General features: G+C 39.4%; 1 protein-coding gene and 2 long non-coding RNA genes across 3 annotated transcripts in view; 2 read left to right on the top strand and 1 right to left on the bottom strand.

The window, feature by feature from the left end:
- LOC114016476 (uncharacterized) overlaps positions 1 to 1,163 on the top strand; it is a 17,715-nt gene extending 16,552 nt beyond the window's left edge. Inside the window, exon 6 of the long non-coding RNA XR_008732917.1 lies at positions 1,053 to 1,163. This is a non-coding gene — a long non-coding RNA (uncharacterized LOC114016476). The remainder of the gene's footprint in view (positions 1 to 1,052) is intronic.
- Positions 1 to 9,844, bottom strand: part of LOC102056108 (cysteine-rich venom protein TEL1) — an 18,553-nt gene extending 8,709 nt beyond the window's left edge. The window contains exon 1 of the mRNA XM_027808654.2: positions 1,008 to 9,844. Within this exon, the coding sequence (XP_027664455.1) occupies positions 1,008 to 1,182 (175 nt within the window). The 5' untranslated portion in view covers positions 1,183 to 9,844. The remainder of the gene's footprint in view (positions 1 to 1,007) is intronic.
- LOC129736395 (uncharacterized) lies at positions 9,168 to 23,771 on the top strand. The gene is made up of 3 exons (XR_008732921.1): positions 9,168 to 9,267; positions 12,365 to 12,420; positions 18,708 to 23,771. It is a non-coding gene; the product is annotated as an uncharacterized LOC129736395 (long non-coding RNA).

Below are 23,771 nucleotides of genomic sequence, written 5' to 3'. Positions count from 1 at the left end.
TTAAAGACATGGGCAAAGTATTCATTCACTGTAATATTTTCTATGAATTAACTTAAAATTAAATTTAATTGGTAATGTAATACATGATATAAGTTTCAAAATGCCATTGGAATGCTTTTTAAGACCCAGTGGGTTTCCTGCTCAAAGATATTAACATACTTTTGGCAATTCCACTGATTTCAACCAAATGCTTATGGTTTATGAGATGTAAATTTAATTGCTCTGCATTAATTTCTAGGCACTGGTCCTAAAATCAGTCTCTCTGTCCCCCTCCCCTGTTCCCCCTCAATCAACATAAATCAGGACACGTGCCAAGTCATACTGACTTTCCTGCAACTCCATCTGTGTACAGGGATCTGCCACTGAAAGATGGTGCTTTAGCATCCCTAGTTTGTATGAGTTTAGCAAACTTGTGTGAATATGTTTTTCCCATCTCTCCTCCTAAAAACAGATAAAAAAAGGTGTATCCTAAATTATTCATACAATTGAGTATCTATTACAAAAGAACATCCCTGTTATTGTTATCCTTGAAAAAGACCTAAAGGGGAATAATACAAAGTGTCATTGCACTTCTATAGCATTGTTGCACAATGTCCTTTTTATCAGCCCCCTTGCACAAGAGTGGGAAGTTGCACAAGGTGGTAATTTCCCCACTCTGAAAATAGGTGGTGATAGCTACATACAGCAACAGAATATACTGAACTGAATATATATCCAATTCAATATGTTCTGTCTGTCTCTGTCTCTTTCTCTATGTACATATAATCTGCCAAGATACTACTTTCTTGCATACAGGCAGCTTTTTATCTGTTTTTGATTGTTCATCAATTTTCTCTCCCTTTTTTCATCTTGTGTTACACCACTGCCTATGTAATCCTTATTTTTCACTGAATAAAATCCTCCTTCTGTGACTGTCTTAATTTGTTCAAGAAGTCTTTTGACACTAGGTTGAATTTTAATACATGAAAAAAATTGCAATACTTAAATGAAATCAATATAAATTGTACCTTTTGTTTCCAGGAAGATCAGATGTTTCTTCTGTCTTTCTTCAGGTGGTTGTGGAAATGACTGGTGTTCTTCACTGGAGGGTGATTTATAACTCTTCTGTTTCCTGATAGGACAAGGTGACTCAGCGTCACAGGTAATATAAAATTCAAATAGTGACCAGATAGAACCGTGCATTTGTCAAATGCACATTCTTCCAAGAAGAAGGTTGTTTGTTTGTGTTCCATTTTTATTTCCTCTTACTTCTGGTACTGGAAGAGATGAACTACACTGGAACGAGTTGTATATGCATTGCTCCTTGTATGTGAGTTTGCAGTCCATGCGAACCCCAGGTACAAGGGCTCACTGCTAGTGATTGACACATCCAGTTGTAGTAAGACTTGATCTTAATCTCCAGCAATGCAAATCAACTCAGCTGGCTACTGAGGTGTCTCCAGATTGATACTATCGTTACTAAGATGGAATCTTGCTTATTGATTTTTCCATGGGGCTAAAAAAAATCCCGGGCCAAGTTCCTCTTCATGTTATGGCTTCTTTACATCAATCCTGTAGTGTAAAAGTGAAAAAAAAAGAGACAAAGATACTTTTGTAATTACTACTTTTACCCAGTATTGGATAAAGATTAAAAGATTATCATATGCACTAACATTAAAGCATATATTTTTTTTGGCATTTCAGGCTGGGTGAGGTAAGATGAGAATGGGTGGAAATACTGCCAGATCAGGAGGGAATTTGTGTGCACATTGACTGTTTCTGTCCACATTCAGTCTCAAGTAATTGCTGACGAGAGCAGTTGTCATTGTCTGCTTTTATATAAAATGTTGTTATTTTTCTATTTAAATTCAGGTCTTCCTTCCTCATGGTCACTCAAATCCTGCCCTAGTCCCTGGTGAAGTGTGCCTTCAGAATAATCTTTTGCTTTTCATTACCTGGGAAACCTGTTTATTGGCTCTACCAGACAAAATGGTAGTGGTATGATTTGTTGGTTTGTAATTACATGGAAAGGAGCATACTGTCAGCAAGTTTGGGGGTTAAACCAAATTGCAGGGAGCAGTTGATATGCTAGATTATAAGGATGAATGAATCTCAAAAAGATGAAGAAATTACTTGATGGAAAAGATGTGAAAGTAAACAATTGGGAGAGACCAACTGTCCAAGGAGCAGCTCTAGCAAAAATTGTTTGAGGGTTGTTGGTAGACAACAAGTTGCGTATGACTCAGTGCTCCCTTGCAACAGTGAGGGCTAACCATGTACTGCACTGCGTTAGACATTGCGTAGTGCAAGTGCTGGGAAAGGTGATCACAGCCACTTTTTCAGTACTTCTGAAGCTGTCTGACTACTCTGTCCAGTTTTGGAACCCCCAGTACAAGAAAGACACTAACAAACTGCAGTAAGCCTAACAAAGGGCCACCATGATGGAAAGGGGAAAGGTGGGGATGGACTCTTTTACAACAGGGACATGAGGTAAGTGCCACAGATTGCTACCCTGACTAGATATAAATGAAAATAATTTTTACACTGAGGCTTGTTAAAGCACTGAAGTAGATTGACTAGGAGGTAGTTTTTGCTTACTTGGAGGTACTCAGAATTGGACAAAGTGCTGAGCAAACTTTAAAGTTGGCAATGCTTTGAACGTGGTGTTAGAACAGATGAGCTTCAGAGGTCCTGTATAACAAAAACTATTCTAAGGTTGTGTCATTTTTGTATTGTTTGCACTGGAAAGGCACCAAATGAGACTTGCCTTATTTCACTTGTTGACAGATATGACAGTTTAATTAGTTATAGTGGGAACCTCTAATTGTTAGAGGGACTAAGTGTTACCAGTATAATTGTTATAAACATTACTAAGAAAAAGATCGTATTCAGGCAATCACTGAGCTGTGGATCCTAAGATAAAGAGGATATCCTGTTATGCTCATGTCATTCATCTCTCTGCTTTGTATACACGGAGATGTCTTGAATCAACTTCCCATGTAAGGGTAAGGCCTGTCTACAAACCCAAGTGAATGATTCAGAACAACAGCCTATCCTGTAAATAACATTCCTGTGCATGTCTGTCATGACATTTCGTAAATTGTTCCTATAGTTTATATCATAGAATCATAGAACAGCCCAGGTTGGAAGGGACCTCAAAAAAATCATCTGGATCAACAAAAGATCTTTGTCTGTGGGAAAGGGAACCTGGATGAGATTAGCAGCCTGTCCAAACACACCTTAAAAGCCTCCAGTGATGAGGACTCTACCATGTCCCTGGTGAGGTTGTTCCAGTGAATGATTGTTCTCACTATGAAAAACATATTTCTCATGTTGAGGTGAAACCTCTCCCAGTGCAACTTGGACCTGTTGCCTCCTGCCTTCTCTATGTGGCTCCTTGCGAAGAGACAGCCTCTGTCTTCTCTGTAGCAGCCCTTTAAGTCCTGGAATACTGTCATGAAGTCCTTCCTGAGCCTTGTCTTCTCCAGGGAGAAAAAACCTGACTTCTTCAGTCTTTCCTCAGAGGGTACATTGTCCATCCCCTCAACCATCTTTGTGTCCCTCCTTTGCCCCCTTTCCAATCTGTCCATGTCTTTCTTGAACTGTGGGTACCAGAACTGGACACCAGACTCAAGGTGTGGACTGACAAGCAGTGAGTAGGGTGGGATGATGACAACTTTATCTCTGCTAGCTTCTGAGGTTGCAGCCCTGTGTCCAATTTGCCTTCGTTGCTGCACCAACATGCTGCTGACTCATGTTCATCTTGTTATCCTCAAGGACCTTCATGTCCCTTTCAGCAAGGCTACTCCCCAGCCACACAGATCCTAGCCTATACTGGGCTCTTTGGTTACGATACGACATCATAACTCTCAGACTGGGCATGGAGACCCAGTTCTTCCTGCTTGTTGACTTTAACTTGTATATAAAGCACTTCTACTAAAGCTTTTCTAGTGGGAGGACTGCCACTTCCCTCTGCACAGAGGACTTGACACCCCCACCCCCAAGATTCTGAAGCAAAACTAACTGCTAAAATGTGTTATCAGGGATGATAAAAGGTGGCTGTATCAAGTGTTTTTATCTTGACTGTCAAAAACATGCATTGCATAAACACAGGCTTAGAAACTACCTCTCTGGCTCTAGAGTTCAATCTCTTATTTGAACTATAGATTTATTTGAATGAAGCACTTCTAGTCTGAATTTCCATGCCTTCCATTTCTAGACTTTGGATCTTACTTACCTTCAAGTAAAATTTGCCCTTTTACAGAAACCTCTTCTTGCTGGAGGCCTTAGTTATGTTGATCTCAGGATCACAGAAGAGTTGAGGTTGCGATGGGACCTCTGGGGAACATGTAGCATAATCTTCCTGCTCAGAGCAGGGTCACATAGAACAGGCTGCTCAGGGCTGGTTCCAGTTGGGTTCTGAAAGGCTCCAGAGATGAACAACATCTCTGGCTAAGCTATTCTAGTGTTTGACCACCTTCGCTGTAAAATAGTTTTTTTCTCAAGTTTAAATATAATTTCTTGCATTTCAGTTAGTTGCCACGGCCTCTCATCCTTTCCCTGGATATCACTGAGAAGATTATGTTTCCATTGCCTTTACACACTCCCATCAGATATTTTTACATACCTATAAGATCCACCCTAAGCTTTCTCTTCTCCAGGCTGAACAGACCCATTTCTCTCAGGCTTTCCTCATATGAGAGATGCTTCAGTACCTTTGTCATAGCATCTCTTCTCTGGAGTTGCTCCAATATGTTCATTTCTGTCTTGCACTGGGGAGCCCAGAACTGGATGCAGCTTCCCAGGCAGTGCTGAGTAGATGGGAAGGACCACCTGCCTTGACCTGCTGGCAACACTGCCTTCTGCAGCCCAGGATGCAGTTGGCCACCTTTGCCACAAAGGTACATTGTTGGCTCATATTCAGCTTGTATAGCAAGATGGCCAGGTCTTTGTAAATCTGATTTCCAGCCAGTTGGTCTCCTGCATGAACTGACGTATGGGGCTATTCTTCCTCAGGGGCAAACCCTGGTGTTTGCTTAAGCCTTTGCTTGACTTTGTAAGGTTGTAAGGTTCGTGATGGTCCGCTTCTGCATCCTGCTGAGGTCTCTGAATGGCAGCACAACCAGCTGGTGTGTGAGCCACTCTCCTCAGTTTTGTATCATGTGCAGACCCGCTGACAGTGTACTCTGTCCCATCACCCAGGTGATTAATGAGGATGGGTTATATTATTGGTCCCAGCACTAACCCTTGAGAGGAAACAACTGGGTTTTTAGTGATCTCTCCTTAGTTTATTCTGTACTGTTTTGTTCTCAGAATTAATTTTAGTATTACACTGAACTGAAATGCTTTGTTATCCCTAATCGGAAAATTCAGTATTAAGCATACTGTTAAAGTAAGATCTGACAGAAATGTAAATTCTTGAATGTTTAGTAATAGTTGATCTAATACCCTCCCCCACCCAAAAAAGCCTTATTTTTATGGTGATTTTCACTAAATTTGGGAAATTAAACTCTCTGATGTCATTGAAACTAGTTAGGCGCTTCTCCCCTGATAGCATATGGGAAAAAATGGACACTTCCAGGATGTGAATCATGTAATCCTGTATTACTTATCTAAAATATATTATATCCACAAAAGCTTACAAACATCTGTTTTACTTCATTTTCTCTAAACAAAGCCTAGAGCAACTAACTCAGCTCTAGACTTTATACTGAAGATGACTAAAGGATGATGAAGTAAATCACATCCACTGAGGAAGCAAAGTGGTCACGCACACAGAAAACATGATTATCTAAACCTCACTTTTCTAGTAAATCACATGAAGTCTCAGGCATTTATAATGGGTCTGTATGACTGGCATTGCTAATATAAAGACTATTCCTAACCATGATTTTTTTTATCCCAGCTCCATCTCATTAATCATAAGCTACTTGTTTCTATTTTTCAGACATTTTCAGACCCTCTCTGTCTCCTGAAGTCATCTTTCACCCACTCTTCAGATCTGACCATGGCTTCCACAGCCCCTGGTGTTTGCTTTCACCTATTAGATAATAAATTTTCAGCATCTTTGGTTTTGTTATGGGAAAGTGGTTAGTAAACATTTGCAGAGCTATCTCTAGATCTTCCTTACTTTTATGCCTACAACATACTTCAGTGAGGTTAGCTAGTTCTAGTCTGTGGATATTGTCTTACAAATAGGTCAAAATAATTTTATTTTGTCCTTATAATCTCCATTTATAAACCCTGTTTATCTGTACCCCTCTTTTATCTTGTCTGGTAGATAGCTAGGAGGAAAAGCATCCATTTGTTCTCATTTGTACAGCATCTTCTAAAATGGTTTCTTGGCACAGAACAGGGTCCCAGAGGTTATCACAGTAAGAACAAAAAGCACTAATAAACTACATGAAGAATCATACTTCAGATTGCTCTCACCTGTCTATAGATGTCCAGATAATGCATAGCTAGCACAAAATAGGTCTCTGGAGTCCCTCAATAGTCATGAAAGTAGGTGACATCTTTCTTTTTTCCTACCATAGACAACTGTATTAAATAAATCAGCTTCTGAAAGTATTTTTCTGTTCTTGCTGGCTACAAAGAGAGCCTGACCTAATCTAGAAGCCACAGAAGCCTCCAAAACCTCACTCTGCAAAAAAAAATTCCCATATGTTAGAGGCAGTCTCCAAATATCTAGATGTTCCTGGTCTTGTTCCACTTCATGATTGTAGAAAGAATTAGATGCAGAAAGAATCAAATTTTTCCAGTAGAGGAAAAAATAGTTGTTTTCATGGATTAGGATTAATCTCAATTAAGTTTATTCATCTAAAAATTCATTTTTAGCCTTTAAAACGGCAGGTAGCCTCCACATTCATCTTACTTAGAGGCCAACCTTGCATGACATCCCTGTTCATGCATGAAAACAGACACCTGAATTACAAATGTCAAAACATTTGAGCGAGAAATTTCACCTTTCCAACCACACAATCTCTTCTGTTCAGCAGTCCTGCTTTACACATGGGTGGAGCTGTCTCATTTTCTGTTCGCCACAAGCAAAAACCCCAAATGCTCATCTGGAATTTCATGCCTGTTACGCAAATGGAACAGTCAATAGATGTATTGCTCCTAAAGCCCAAGGAGGCCTGCTGGCAGCTTTCCCACCGGTATTTTAGACATAATGGGCCACATTCTTTTCTTATGTTCCATATGACGAAAATGTCCTCAATTACTCAAGCATATAATTTTTTTTTATTACCCTGAACAAAAGTGTGTTCTTTCCTACATATCATCTGCATTTATCTCAGGGAGATAATTCCATTGTGAACAGTATAACCCCAGAACACCTGCTCGATTAAATATTTTGAGTCCATTATTGAGAGTCCAAACTGTATTAATAATCCTGAAAGAAACTTGATGCCTCAGCTTTTATTTCTGCCTCACTTTCGTGTTTCCGAAGGCCTCAGTTTTACCAGTAAACCGATAGAAATATTGTGCCATTAAGTACAACCTTTGCAGAACAGTATCCTGAAAGCTCCACTCTGCATTTCTAGGAACAGGCTGGTTGCAAAGGCAACTGCTGGGGCACAGTGCTTCCATCCTAAAGATGATACGGTTTCTTTCAAGGGCCAATGACTCTTTCTTCTCTCTCCATCACCCCTCCTGCAGACAGAGCACAATACCCAGGCTCTTCTGGAGGTCTTCCCAGAGTACTAAAGCCAGTAACTCTAAGCAAGCATGACTTAGAAGAAGGTTAAACAACTCCTTTATTTAGTGACGTCAAACTTCTACCATAGAAAATGCATTTAGCAACAGTACATTTACTTAGAAGGATTATGTTTCAAGGATCTATTTTATTAGGCAGTCACACAGGAAAATGCAACTAAAAATAAAACTAGATTTCCATAGTTTATCTGAAAGAAGTGTTTCCATGTTTAAGGTGAGATGTCGCTTGCCACTATTTTAGTAATGTAACAAGGTTGTATACCAATATCCTTGTACCATATCATGCTTTTCTATAAGGCCTCATTTAGATCTTTGGTACAGTTAATTCCCAGCATGCCTGCTGTTATCAATCAGTTCCGATTAAAAAATGTCAAGAACCTGTTTGATGTCACAGAAGGGAACATCTATGATAACTGTTTTGGGCCTGGAAAAGATGATAGAAAAGAAGCATTCTGTGAATTTTTATAAATGTCTGATATATATATTTCTTACCCTTTGTTGAACATGGGTCTTTTAAGGAAAGAGTACATCCATGGGTATGTTCCAAAATTCAGTACCTTCACCTAACGGTGCACTGGACTGGTGAGGCTCCCATTTCTCTTTTTCCAGAAGGGTTTTTTTAGGCACAGCCTAACCTTTAGCCTGATTAAACCCTGAGGTGGTCAAATGCAAGGGTCTGTTACAGACATAGCAAAATCTTGTGTTTAAGACTAGTAATGTACTTTATTATGAAGTAGACTTGGAATTCAAAAGTAACTCTATCAAGAAATCTGAGTGGAGAAAGATTTTGTGGCAAAACTATATTTCTGTTTTTCTATATCCCTGGATATGTTCATTTATCTCTCCATGACTCAGAGTAGAGAAGAAAATCCACTGGGCAAGGTCAGTTGTGTTCACAGTGCAAATTTGTTTTCCTCCAGCACCTGCGGTTCCCCAAGCATGCACATCAGAACAAATCTTCAGGTCTTTTGGGCTGACTCAAGACAACTTGGCTAGAAATTCCATCACTGTTTCCCTGGCTGCAGTGGCATATGTGTTATCCATGAAGGACTCTGAAAACTAAAGTGTCACATCTCCTCTTACGGCCAAAGCCAGAGTGTCCACTCAGACTTGAAGCTCAGTATCTTGTTTACTATTTATTATGTCCTTCATCAATGTGTAGAGGATGGAGAAGGCTCCAAGAGCCAACAGAGCTTCTGTGGACCTTTTCAATATCTCCAGGAACACACGTAGGCCCTCGTTAATGGAAGTGCAGAATTGCACCCTGTGGCCTTTCACTGAAAGAGAAAAGCCCCAAATCTTTTTGAACTGTCTCCCACAAAAAGGCCTTGTCTTGATGCCATGAACAGGAAATGTTCAGGCATAAATTCATCACAGTTGGAGAATTTAACAATTATTTCTATGAATAATGTGCTTCCAGTTTTATTAAGAAACCCCAAAATCTTTGGGAATAATTTCTTTTCCTTCTACAGGTTAAAAACATATCCTGGTATCAAGTACCTGGACATGATTCCAGTTGGCTTCTAAAGTAATATTGTATTCATCGTCACACTAAATTCTACACATATAAAGGTAATAAAAGCTGAATCTTTTTTTTTTTTCCCCAGGTATTCTATGTTAATAGACATACGCAATACAGGAAACTTTATCTATCAACCTAAACAGCTAAAGAACCACTGTGCCAAAACTAAGTGTCATTACAATGTAAGAAAGAAAAACAGACAATGCTACTGAATCACGTAGTTTGTTTCTTCTAAAGAAGCAAGTATTGGCAGCCTATACATTATAGCTGTGGCTGCCCCTGGCATTAGTGGCTTATATAGTCACATCCCCTTTGAACTCACTTAAAAACAAGGTTTACTAAGAAAAATGGTGAAAAGTTCTGAATGAAAGAATATTACAAGGGCCATTAAGACCACATGCTCCAAGTCCTTTTGGTACCTGAAATGGAATTAATTTAAACAAACACAGCCACCTACATTTGAGCAAGACTCCTTTCAGAGACTTTGGAAATTAAAAGATATCTTTGGGACATGCTTCATCCCATCCTGAAGTTAACATCTACACAAAATCATACTGCATCCTAGAAGTACCTTTTTATCTTATGATTATTGAAAGGTCATATTTTTTAGTTCTTCCTTTTAAAAAAATATTTTTATTTAACTAATTAATGAAAGAGATACTAAAAGTTAGCCTTGTTAAGATACACAAGTGTAGCAGAAGCTGAGGGAAATGGGTGAAGGAAGGGACTAGCACATTCAAAGTTGGTGCACAACCCCTGGAGAGTTAAGTCTTTTCTGTTCTTTTCACAGGGAATTTCTGTAGCTTCTCTGGTTTGTGTGCCATGTCCCCTGGCTTCTTGCGCTGTGGAAAGACACATTTGAGAAGACAGTCTGAGAAAAAGTAGAATCCAGTCAGAGCCAGGGCAAGAAGAGAATGCCAAATGCTAAAGTGTGGAAGAGAAAGTGAACTCTGTTGTTAGATGAAGGCTGGGTTTGTGAAGGTTAAGAGGGACTTTTTCGTGCTCATGAGAAAGCAAAAAAGAAGGACCATAGGGGCGGAAGAGAAGTGAGAATGTTCAGTACTGTTGGGTTGTAACTGTGATTGTTATCTCTCTGGCAAGAACCCCTGAGGATTCTAAAAATTTCAGTGGTAAAAATATTCCTGGACATATTTTAATAAGCATCAACGAATGTGTCCAGCCAAGTTATCTCAGAAAAGGGGAAGTAATATTAATTGCCGGATGCAATAAGAGGAAACAAGAGGAAAACAGTTGCTTGTCAAATGCAGGAAGTTTGTGGCTCAGTGAGAAATGGAATTTAATTTTTGTACACAAAGCCAGCCCTTCCTTTCTGCTTCTTCTCTTACAAAAAATGTCATTACAAGAGATTTGCACGATGCAGATCTTGTATACTCTACATCCACCAGAAGGGGATGAGCATCCTCTTCGGGTATGTCCTCAGTAGTAAGAGTAAAGAAGGCTGAGCAAGCTTGGATTATTTGCAAGAAGGAAGAAATGTCTCCATTTATGGAGCCATGAGCCCTGCCTGGGGATGAGGGTTATCTGCCTTTGATCACACACCATACTGCACCGTACTGCTTAGCTGTGTCTTAGCTGGCTGGTACTTGCAGTTCTGTGCTGTGTGGGTGACAACTTGCAGGGTTGGATCTCCACATGCTCAGGGAAGTTTGAAGTGGAGACATGTAAGAGAGGATTTTGTTGCTGAAACATGGATGTCTGTTCCTAGTTTTGCTATAGCATGGTTGAGACATATGCATGGTACTGACAGGTATTGCACAGCATTTATAGGAGACCGCCCTTCTGGAGTGTCAGGTGAAGGCTAGATAGGGCATCCTGCAGTACGTAAAATAACCCTAAATGTCTATTTTCAGGCAAGTGAATCACATCCCTATTGTTTCAGGCATCATGAGTTATGTTACCTGGCCTCAGTTATGCTTCCAAACCTTGGGGATTTCCCAGAAGCTGTCTGTCATATCTTCATGGTTTCTAAAATGACACTAAATACCAAAGTTTGGGCAGCTGAATATAGCCCAGTCTCTGATCCAGTCACTTTCCTTCAGATGTTGAATTCAGTTACCTCAACTTCATCGCCTGGCACTGTCTTCAGATGCTGTAAGATATTCTGCCTTAACATTAGCTACTGGTTCAGGAAGTTTGAGCTTACCATTCATGTTTTGTCATATCTGACAGCCCTGGGTGGCTGTCTCAGATATGCCAGGGCATCTTACACAGCCAGGAATAGCTAAGCTTAGGGAAAGAAATGGAGACTCAGCTGTCTAAGTATTAGGCATATAGTCCCTCTTAGAACTCTAATCCATACTCCATGAGCATAAAATTCAGACACTTCTATCCAATTTCTATTGTACAGGTCTTTTCTGAGTCTTAGGAAAGGGTGAACCACCCTCTACAGGCGCCTGTATCTCTGCAGTGCCTGAGTGATCCTCTGGCAGGATTCAAGTTCACACACCTAATGGCTGGTGTCTACACTTGACCTGCATGTCCTGACTCTTGTAATCACTGGCAGATTCAGTTGTCTACAGGCATCCAGAGACATTAGGAATGTCTTTGAATATTAGATATAGTAATGGGGGCCATGGTGTTTGTTTAGATTTCTTGATTATGCTGAAAGAGTCATGCAACCAGTGGATCCAAAATATGTCTCTTAGAGTCTCCAGAAAATCAAGGAGTTTCTTGTGCCATTTGTGTACTCCAGTACAGATGCTTTATTTGGTTAGACCTTGAGCAAACAAGGCTTTTCCAGTCCTGATCTCTGACTGAGATGCTTCCTTTGATTTCCCTGAATCCTGCATTGTATTTGCAGGCAGGATTCAGCTGGTCCTGTAGAAGACAACACCTTTTTATTATGGTACAAGACCCAAAAAGGGTATATCTTTTGGAGCCCTAGCACATTGGATGAACACTTCATGTGGACTTCACTGCAGTGTACTAATCTAATGCAGTAAGGATACAGCATCCTAACAGCCTGGCCCTTGCCGTGGTAGACTGATGAAAATGCAATGCCAGGTGCCATGTAAGTACCCAAATGAAGGTGGATTGTGATGGGGTGATTTGTAGGTCATACTCAGCCTGGGCCATTCATCCATTCACAGGTTTCTCATCAAGCCTTTTTCCCTTATGTTTGTCTAGGCATTAATGGAAATAACTTTCAAAGAGGAGACCTCCTCGAGTAAATACTGCCACAGGTGAGTTCTGGGTATGGAAGGAAGATGTTACTAACCCTGCAGTTAGAGTTTAGATCTTACGAATCTGATTTTAATGAAACCATTAAATACGCCTTCTTTGTTTGCAAGATCTGAGACTTACATAGAAGCACTTTTTTCCTTGGATTTGATTTTTTTCCTGTGTTTTGTTTTTGTTTTCATGCTTGGACCTGAGCAATAGCCAGTGATGGCTGTTTCTATGTGTGTGTGTATGTGTGTTTGTGAGCCCAATGCCATATTTGAAGTCTTTCACCTCACGCTTGTCTGACAGCTGACCAAGTACCGAAAGTGTCTGTCACAGACAGATTTTCACTGCAGTTCACAGCTAACATAACAGAGGGAGAGGGGAGGGGAAAGACAGTTCACAAAATGTATGAGGAAACGTGTCGGGAAGATGCAGGGATCTCTGTGCAGACAGAGTGTCTTTTGTCTCTCGGGCAGAATGACTCCCTGGCTCCAAGCCCACAGCGAAGCAAATAACAGAGCAGATTCATTATGCCTTAATGTTGCTACATGACAGTACATCTGGGGATTAAATTATAGACAAAGGTGGGCTCTCTCTATATTATTTTTTTTATAATCTCAAGAAGTTGCCGTTGTCTCACCATTCAATAGCTTCTTTGTATTCACTAGATCTGCACACGAAGCCCAGAATTGCCTTGCTCAAAATCAGTTACAGTTCCATTGCAAATGTTTTTTTCATATTAGCTTTCACTCCATTTCTAAAAGAACAAGGGCCTATTATTGATCAGTTATACAAAACAGATGGTGTTTTTCTTTTTTATATCAGAGGATAACATAACCATGTTTAGGTATGCATGCTAAGATCATTTTTAACAAAGTCTTCATATGTTAGAGTCTAATGTCTGGTCTAAGCTAGTCATATAGATATCCTGTAGTGATTAAGCTGAAAAAGGCATCAATGGAGCATGATTTAACCCACTTGAACAACTAAAGATGCATTGCATTCTGGAAATGCTTGTACTACTCTGTTGATTACAGAGATCTTTGACACAGATGTCTGTCTTACAGATAACTAAAGGATCCCAATTTCTTCTGAACACTCAAAAATTTTGACTTTTTAATGAAGATTTTTCTTTCTACTTATATTTTTCTTTTTTTGTTTTGTTAAAGCCAGATGTGACTTTACTTTTTATTTAAAATTTTCTGAGTAATTAAATAAAACTTTGAACAAGGTTGTGTAAGAATCTGTGACCAAAGAAACAAAGAAAAATCCCCCAAATCCATATTAAATATTCGCACTATTTTTATAGTTATTTACAGGTGGAATTTTACACTTTCTCCATTTTGCTAATCACTGTTTTTACCCATCCCCCTGAACTTCCAGGACTGATAAATGTCTCATTTTCCTCTGAGGTTCTTGACACTTTTTTCTATGCTTTGGTAGCTGCGTAACCTTGTGTCATTCAGCTGTAATGTAATAGTGGCTTAGCTTAGGAAGCAATGGCTCTGCGCAGAAATAGTTTATTGCTTCAGTAAGATAAATCTCCATGAGTTTTCATATGTCAAGGGGTACTCATTTGGTGTTATACCTCGTCCAGATGAGTAATTTCTTAAATATCCAACCACAGCTCAGCAATTGCCATCAAGGATCCTGCTGGCACCCAAAACAGAGCCTAGAAAAATGAGTCTAGAGAAAGCATCAATAATTTTGTTGGTAGACTTGTGAACTATATGCTGATTCCATGTACAATGTTTTTCTCTTCTGAAACACCTTGTTTGATTTTAGAAGCACAGAGTTTTCCTAATGTATAAAATGAACGGTAATTTTCAGGTCTTGAACTTGCACAGTAAGCCCAGAAGAAAGGCACAGCACATAAAAAGAGTAAATACACAAATATGAGCCTAAATGCTGCCAAATAAGTGATGCTGTCACACATTTAGTTTGTAAGAAAGAAAAGGTAAATAAATTTTGAAATGGAAGGGCTGGAGTTTAGGTCTTAGCTCTGTATCCTCTAAGGCTTTGTTGTATGTGTATATATTTACATATATATTGTCCTATATGTACATACATAGGCTCTCTATCCTTGTCCCCCTCTCTGTACATACATACAGAAATATACATATGTGTATACACATATAAGCATAGCAAATAAATCTGTGCCAGGGGCTGATCTCTAGCTGTGAGACAAGTTGGTGAGCCTGTCAGCCTCCAAACTGGATGACTGCAGTAACACTGCCTGTTCAGGATGGTCTCTGCCTCATGCTGGGTCTTGAACCATGCTTGGACATTATTTGGGAAAGACTTAGACAGGTACTCTACCCGTTACAGTGCTGAGAGAATCAATGGAGTCTGCAGAGCTATTAATTTTGGCTATGTTGACTCAACCTGCACTGGCTGTAGCAGGAGCCCAGGAACCTAACTTGAACATGGACACCTCTGTATACATGCTCAAGGGCAGGTCAGCTGAATTCTACCTTCATCCTCTCAAGGCAGCTTTGAAAGTGAAAACTCACAGCTAAATTGATTTGCTCAGATAGACATGTAAAGAATTTTCTAAATTACTCCATTTCTTTCGTATCTTATTTTTTTTAAAATAGAACCTTTAATGTGCCATTTGAATGTTCTCTAATAAGAGAACAATATTATAGGACAATAGAATAACTCCCAAAACAAAAGAAGCAGATCTTTCCAAAGCCCAAAACCAATGCAGTACATTTAAAATCACTGCTTTTTTACTCCTACTGGTACTCATCCTGCACCAGTGAAGTCTTTGTTCATTTTAGTACACACAGAATAAGAGCCATCTTTACTTTACTATAAATTAGCATGAATTTCGGGCCATATGTTGACTGCATACTACAGGTACGTAACCTGGACACTGTAAGATTAATGGTTTATAATCTAAACAGTGTTTAGAACACTTAATGATTTCCATCTATCCATTGGATTTTCTCAATATGGGTGTTGTTGGCTTGGTGCACACATTATAAGCAAGATATATGCAAATTTCAAGTACCACAGAGGCCATGAAGCTGACTGGAGGCTGGAGTTATGACATAAATAGAGATGCTGAGGAAGCTGTATTTGTTCAGCTTAGAGAAGAGAGGGCCAGCCAGGAATGTCTAATTTCTATTTCAGCAGGGGCTGTAGAGAAGACAGATACAGATTCTTCTCAGAGATGCACAAAAAAAAAAAATATAAAAATACACAAGGGAATGGGTATGGGGGGTAAATCAAGGTGGGAGGAAGAGGTGAGGCCAAAAGAAAGTCCCATTTCATTGTTCTTACATTGTAAGAAGCTTACAAGAAAGGAAAATAAGAGCTTCATCAGCGTTAATGTTGGGGAAGAGAGTAGTTTCCCACAGATAAGCAAAAATTTCAGTAATGGCAAAAATATATTGGCTGTGTCCTGCAGAAACCAGGCCGCCATGACAATCATAGAGATCCCAGGGATTAGTACAGATGATTTGGGTCTTTCTGCCTTTTTTCATTCCTTTTCCTCTGACTGTCTTGAGATGGGGGGATTCTACTGTAGTCTAGCTGTGTAGAGGTGCTCATGGACAACAATAGCTACTGATTATTCTGCTTTTTTTTTTTTTTTTTTTTAATTGAAACCGTCTCTGCTTGAATAACTGCTGTATTTCTCCCCAGCACTCTTTCCTCTCCATTTTTCTGTGCTTGCTGCCAATCTGCAATAGCTTTAGTTATACAGGGTAACCTATTTAGCAGTGCCTGTTAGTGGCACCCATATGGTCCATGATGGAAACCTCAGCTTTACGTTCTTGAAAATTTCCATACCCTGCTAACTTTTCCAAGCTGTCCCCACCTCTGTTCTGTGTAAGTGTATGTCCTAAATCTTGTCATTTCCAGATCAATGGAGCGCCTGACTTACTGAAAACCCTATTCTGGCAGTTGTTACAGCGTGCAGCTGACTTAAAACAGAGAGCCTGTTTTTCTGGGGACTACTCAAACCTTAATGTTAAATATTCCTTGATGAGTCAGTTGACATTGACTATGACTGTAGGCGATTAATATGAATTTCCCAAATGACAGTAATTTTCTTTTGGTAATTTCCTTTTATTTTGTCTCAGAAACAATTTCACATGGGCAGACTATGACAGGTTGCTACTGTGAATCTGCTGCAATGCTTCCAGGTATTCACAATATTGTTTGCATTGCTAAATGCGGTGAGGGAAAAAATACCAAAGTTAGGGGAATATGCTCTGCTGAAGCTGATTAAAGAGTTCCTTCAGTCTGCAGAGTTATGACAAATAAAAACCTCCTGCACACAAACCCAAGTTATCCAGGTTGTCTGTTAATGAAACAGATGTCAGTTTGCTTAAATGTTAGGCTTCCTTTTTTTCTGTACTTCAAATCCTTGAATTTCTGCCTGAGCAAAAGTTACAAGTGTGCTCCTGCATCACATTTGCCTACATGGTAAGAAAATTCCATTATTTGGCTCTTCCAGAATTAAAAAGGGGGTCTTATATACAAAAGAAAATGTTGGAGAAATCAGATCTCATTCCTTTGATCTGGTGTTCATCTTATTCATAATTACTCCATTGGAAAGGCAATTATAAAGTAGATTGACAGAGGGTAGAATTCATCTGACCTAAGAATCTTTTCACCTTAAGGATCTCAGTCTAACGGATTGTGTAGGCTTCCTGTGTGGTAGATGGAGAGACCGTTGAAGGAAGGCTGTTCATCACACCTTTCCAGGTTTCTCCAAACAGTAGGATAAACATTCTCTGCAAGAGATTCATTTTCTCCAGTGATCATGGACAGACTAGATTGGATCAGATCCCTAACGTTTAGAAATCTGCAGCTAGGCAAGACACCTTGAATTTTCTTTAGGAGTTTAGAAACATGGGAAAAAAAAAAAACCCCAAAACAAAAAAACAAAACCAAAAACATTGTAGTATCTCTGAGAGTTACATTGTGGTCAAAAGTTGGAAGCACCTTTGTAAAAACAGTATCTTTCTTGAGTTTTCTCAAGTGGTGTCAAGGCAAATAACATTGAGGAAAAAAAGATTAAGAAGTTCCAGCTGTTTTAGCAGGGAATTTGATTGACATACAAGGAGAGGCAAAGCAGAAATATTCCTAGTTAATAGACAGCAAGACTTAATAGGAAATAAAGGCTAACTGGAAGATGATACAGTATAGATAAGTTATAATACAGCCATACTATAGTTGTACAGCACAGTAGGCATAATTAGTTGTTATTTAAATTTGGAAATGTGTTCTTATAACAGCTATTTTGTATTGTACCACAAGTACTAATCTCTTCTGTGCCAATGATATAACCCTCTTCAGTATTTTTCTACCTCAATGATGCTTTTATAGGAACCAGGATAGTATGGGTGTATGGGTGTGTTGGATCTGTGGGTGGCTGCAAGAGTGTCTCTGTTTCCAGTGTGAGCAAGTGCCTTCGTACTTGCAAAAACCTGCTGAAAGGAAAGGGGACATGCAGCTAGCATGGATTACTCTGCAGTTAGCATTAGTTGTGTTCTTTAAGCCTCGAAGACTGCATCTCTCGTGAAGCCCAGAGTTGTGGTTATAATCTGGGCAGGAACACCTGAGGTGGTTTTCCTCTTTTTTTTTTTTTTTAGTTTGGGTTGATGACACTAGAGGGACTGTTCTCAGCTGCTCCAGGCCAGTAGGATGAGTGTTTCACAATCATCTTTAACCTTTCTCATGTGAAGAAGAGAAAGAGGATTAATTTAGCATCCCTGTGTTATGGGTTATGTGCATGTTAGGGGTGCAGGTATGTCTAGTAGTCATGTCCTGGAGGAATGACACCCTGCCCCTAGTGCATCCTGCTGACGCTCTTATCTCTCAGAGGAATTGTGAATGGATGGCGTTGAACATGCTAACAACCGGTTGGCTTGGGATGGTGCTTATGAGTAGGACAGGGAAAAGGGGCAGTGTCAGAGAACACTGAAGGGAAAAGGCAAAGAAGGGATTTTTCACCTCCAGCTTGGGCTCAGCCACAATCATCTCTTTGCTAAGGGCTTGGTATCCCCCCATCTCTTCAGGTTTTATCAACTTCATTTATTTCACAAAATTCTGTTCCACCAGGCTAACCAGCAAAATGTATGCATATGCTCCACTGATACCAGCTCATTTGACACTGGTTTTGTAAGGTTGGTATGGGTCCACAGGAGCCATCGCATTTGAACATTGGAAAGTCATTGCACTCCTAGGCGTGTTATTTACCACTTACCACTTTTATTCTTTGAAGTCATATAAAGCAAGCAGCATGTCTCTTCTCCTTGCTTTTTAAAAAGAGGCTTTTTCCCAACAGGTGATGCAAATAGTATCATACTCACAGACATGCACTGAGGCAGCACTCCAGCTGACCATGGATGGGTGAGTGAATGGCTCTTACCCCTCTATGCAGCTGCTCTTTGACATCAGTGAGAATAGCCCCACGGCAACAATACTAACAGAGGATATAAGAAGCAGTTACTCCTTTGGCATGGATGCCACTTCCACGAGTAGGACAGTATGACTCATTTGCATATATTTATATGACTAGCATATAGATGCCAATGCCTTATCTGGTCAGCCCCATTCTTCCTTTACAGACGACAGAAAAAAATAGGGGCTTGAGGGCACCAAACTCATTTTAAGGTCCATATAAAATAGGTGAGATGTTCACATTCTTCTTCATTGGGTTTAGCCACACTCAAGACTATCCCATGTTGTCAACACTGTGGACATAGGGGCTTGCCCATACATCATAGGTATCTAGAGCAATCTGAGATGCCTCTGGGCATGGGTCTAACAGGGAAGGGTGATTATATAGCGTATCCAAAGCCTTCTGGAGAAGCAGCTGAATGCTAGATAAGACACCTCTGAGTGCTTAAAATGACCTTACATGTAAACGTTTAATCCCATCCTATTTTTCCACTGGTAGCAACAGTAACTTGGTCATCTTGCTCAGATGTACAGATTACACCGTAGATACTCCAACCTACAGACCAGTGCTGAATATCACCCTTAAAGTTAGATGACCTCAATCTCACCCTTACAAGTGTACCTAAATTCAAGAAACTGAGACCATGTCAATATGTACTGAAAGTACCTGTTAGCAAAGGTTGCAAGACTCAATGTTCTTTAAAACTGAGGTAGGAGTTTTTATTCTTTTATGTATGTAACACAGATACCACGCTCTGTTGACTTCTTTGATTCACAGTAAAGCAAGCAGTCATGGGTAATATTCACACTGATTTACTCATATTTGTTCCGAATTTAAAAGGCCATAACAGTTAATCCCATCTCGGTTTACATGACAAGTAGTCCGTTATATACTAGATATGAATGCATTTGTTAATAAAAACACGTATTGTTTAAAGCAAGCAGGCAAGTCAAATCCTCCTGACTGAACTTGGAATGGATTAACCAACTCAACATTACTAAAGCCACACAGAATCTTCACAAGTGTTACTGTCATCTACTCACTTACTGCTTAGTCCATTGTTGCAAAGGGGAGGACAGTGTCTGCAGGGGATTCTCTTGGGGTAAGGTGTGTAAATCCAGATCACTAGATTTATTCTGAATTTTTGAAATTATGTAGAATGAAACAAAATCATTTCTTCTTATCTATTGCAAAGAAGACAAGAAACCTTGCTCCCTGGTACTGCAGCTTCTACCCAATTAATCAAGGGAGAAATGAATACCTAGAGTCTATCTAATTTTCAGACAACTGAATTCCAAGTTACATAAAGTTCTAGGACTGGCAGAGAAATGTTGGTCTCACTCATTTTCATAGCCTTATCTGTTGTAGGGAGAACTTAACGGTAGCATAATTAGATGGGTTCTGAAACTGAGCATATATCCTAACAGCAGTACTCAGCAGTACCTAGCTCTTGCAAGTAGTAAAATCCTGGCACAATGTTGGGATGTATTGCTGCCATTGTTGCTGCTATTGGCAGTGCTACACAGCAAATTGGTTCTTCCAATGCAGCATAAATTTTATAGTTCAAGCAATACTTAGGATTGGTTTCCCACCACTGTCCTGGATGCTTTTGGACCATTAAACATGAAGTTTAGGTTTCATCAAACTAGTCCTGGAGTGAAGATAGCCAGGAGGGGTGTATACTTGGATAACAGGATTTTTAACTATAGGAAAACTCTAGACAATACACATTTTGAGAGTTTGCTCCCTTTTGTCAAGGAAAGGTTATGAAACTATTCAGGCATCTCCAGAATTAAGGAGAATGGCATACAAATGAGACAAAGCAAGTGCTTCAAAATAGTATTTTGGACACATCTCAAATGTCCTTATCAACACCGAGCTGATCATTCTTGCATGCCTGTATGTACCTTACACACTTTGACCTAACTTCCATTTCTACCAAGGTTTCTTTGGTCTACTGTGACAGCCTAAAGGGAACTTCAAATGTGAGCAAATGTCTTGCTACTATCCCATCTCACCTGTTTACATTGCCAAAATCACACTCATATACACAAAGACTTTGCGTATATGAGAATCTGACTCTGTACTTTAAACTGTCATTTTTTTAGTATGAAACAGCTTAAACCTTAACCCTTTCCTGAGTCCCCTTATCAATGCCCTGAATCTCATCAGGTAGATCTCATCTTTGAAGGAAGGCTTTCTCTTCACCCTTTTCTGATTCTTGCTTTGCCTTAGTATCCCCTTTCTATCTTAGCCGAGGAGAGTAAAAATTATTGCTGGCAGCTGATACAGATTATCAGCCTTCAGAGCTGCTCAGTGCCATCAGATTCAGGTTTCCATTCTCCTAGTGTAGATTTTACCAGCTTGCTTAGCTGTTTGCTGCTTTACATTCTCTGCTCCAGTGCATCAGATAATTCAGAAACTTTGTGCTTTTGGAAATACTGTTGTTATACTTCTTGCTCCTCTTTTGCCTATACACAAAAGAATGCCAAGAAGTTTATACCAGTCAGAAAATATTCGAGAAAAACAAGCAAACTTACTTTCACATTGACTTCCATAATTAGAATTATAAGATAAAGTTCACTTGTCTGCCTAAGTTTTAGCATTCTTTGCAGCAGTTTCAGACATTAAGAAAATAAGGGCTGAGTAACACAATTAATTCAAAGGATAAAATAAACTACTGAAGGAGGTTTGTCTGCTTTGGTGGCTTTATCAAAGGTTGAATATAGAAGCTGATATTTTTAACACCTCTAACTAAGAACTGTGTGTGTCCAGAGTTTTAGGACCTGTTGAGTTTCTTAGCCCAGTGTGCACGGGTAGTTCAACTGTCTGCAGTGTTTAAAATTGCTTATAACTCTCATGGGCACTGTATTTCTCTAAATCTATAAAAACTGGCCACGTAATCAAGTTTTTCCTTAAGGAATTAGATCCCCAAATATAGATATCTAATCTCTTAAAAGAAACTTGTTCTCATTTGCTTAGTGTACCAAAAGTTTCATGCAATATAATGATAAACTTTTAACTTAGCTGACTGATTGAATTTTTAGTTAATAAATACTGAGCTAAAGCTACATTCCTCGGTTGCTTGTCAAACCGGTTGTTGATTTCATTTCAGTAATATTTGAAGAACTGCTTACTGAATAAAGAAAACTTCCATACTCGCACAAATTTCCAGCATTATTGGCTAATTAAGGCTTTGTCTACACTGGCAGCTGGGGACTTTAGGCAATCTCATGCCCATATGCACTAGCCATTTACATTGTAAATCTTTTGGCTAGGTCTTAAGTGACAGTCTTGCCTGATGCTGCAAAAAATGTTGGCATGAGGCTGATCTGACCCCTTTATACCATGTGCTTTGAAATTATCTGGGCACACAATCTGTAAACACTATAAATCGATCTGCTGCAATCCCGCAAGTTCCTGTTTTTGACTTCTTGTAGTTCCTGCAAATCCTTTCCTTTCTTTTTGCCACTGGTAAGTACAGTCAATCTCAGAAAAATGCAGAAAATCCACAACTGATTATAAAAAGAACTCAATTTCATGTGCTATAAGGGAAACTGTGATTCACCTTAGCCCTTAGTCAGGTAACATAGACATCAGATACATGATTTATAGTCCTTGGGAACTGGGACACACACACACACACACACACACACACACACACAGAGTGTAGGTTCACTGCAGACAATTCAAAGTTGGTCATAAATACCAGATTAGCTTTCCTTTGTAAAATATCATGAAGACAACATTTCAAGGTAGCTCATGGCAGAGGCATAATATTTAACAAGATAAAATAAAATTTATCTTACAAACTTTTTTATGCACAGATTTTTCTAAGTCTTAACTGTTTGCAAAGATCTTGTTTTCATTACCTAAGCACCTAAGAACAAATTGAGCCTTTGACTTACACGGAAGTGCAATACATATTGACAAAAAATATTTTAAAGACTAACAGGCTGAAAACACAAGGAATGCTAGAATTTCTCAGACCACTCAGAAAGCAGCCTGTTTTTACTGACTCTAAACCATGGCATTTTTTACTGCTCATGACATTGTGTTCAGTGGCTAACAGTAGTTTCTGCCCTTATTTTCTACAGATCCTCTCCTTTTTTTTCCCCGATTTTCTGCATTTCTCACCATCATCAGTACTAATTATTCCTCTGGTTAAAAGGGTGAATGATGATTTATAATATCTACCTTCTTGACCTCTCTCAGCTCCACAGCATAATGCATAAATAAGTAGTACTATCCATCCTAAATCCTGTCTAAAGTAGAACTGGATCTTAGATTTTTTTCCATAAAGTCTCCCTTTTCTTAAGAAAAAATAAAGGTGCTCACACAGGTGGAGGTAGATATGTACATTAAGAGAACAGCATCCCTTTCAGAAGGGACTGAAGTTCCAGCTGAGAAAGAGAAACATGTAGGACAAGCAGACTGTATCTTCCTCTGCGGAGGCTGCAATGTGAGCAGCCTTAAAGGTGGCCTGGTAAGAAAGCAAAAATTACTGAACAGAAGAAAATGTCTGCTGAAAAATACTGGCAGAGAAATTGCCTGCCAGCCTGGGAGCTGTGAGCTTGGGAACTAAGCCTTCAAACTAGACACATCCCTGAAAACTGCAGCTGGCCTCTTTGAAGTATAGCTGGGATACCCAGAAGACAGAGGCATCCTGAGATACCATTGATAAGCACAAGAAACTGTAACAGCAATTTATTGCCTGAAAAAGTGGAATCAGTCTGTGAAAATAAAACTGTTTCAAAGAACCAAAACCATCACCATCTATTGGCTGGTTCAGGTGAAAAATCAGAATTAAGAGCACCTACTGGCTCCTCAAACTGGTGATATCCTATAATCTCGTATGTCTCTATGATATAAAAAAGACATATTTTTTATCCAAAATGGAGTGTCTGCCTCTGAGGGCTTCCCATTCTGCATATACCTTTCCCTTGC

This window comes from Falco cherrug, chromosome 6 (genome assembly GCF_023634085.1).
Source record: "Falco cherrug isolate bFalChe1 chromosome 6, bFalChe1.pri, whole genome shotgun sequence".
Classification (NCBI taxonomy): Eukaryota; Metazoa; Chordata; class Aves; order Falconiformes; family Falconidae; genus Falco; species Falco cherrug.
Note: the sequence above shows the minus strand (reverse complement) of the source record. Positions and strands in the feature narration are given on the sequence as shown.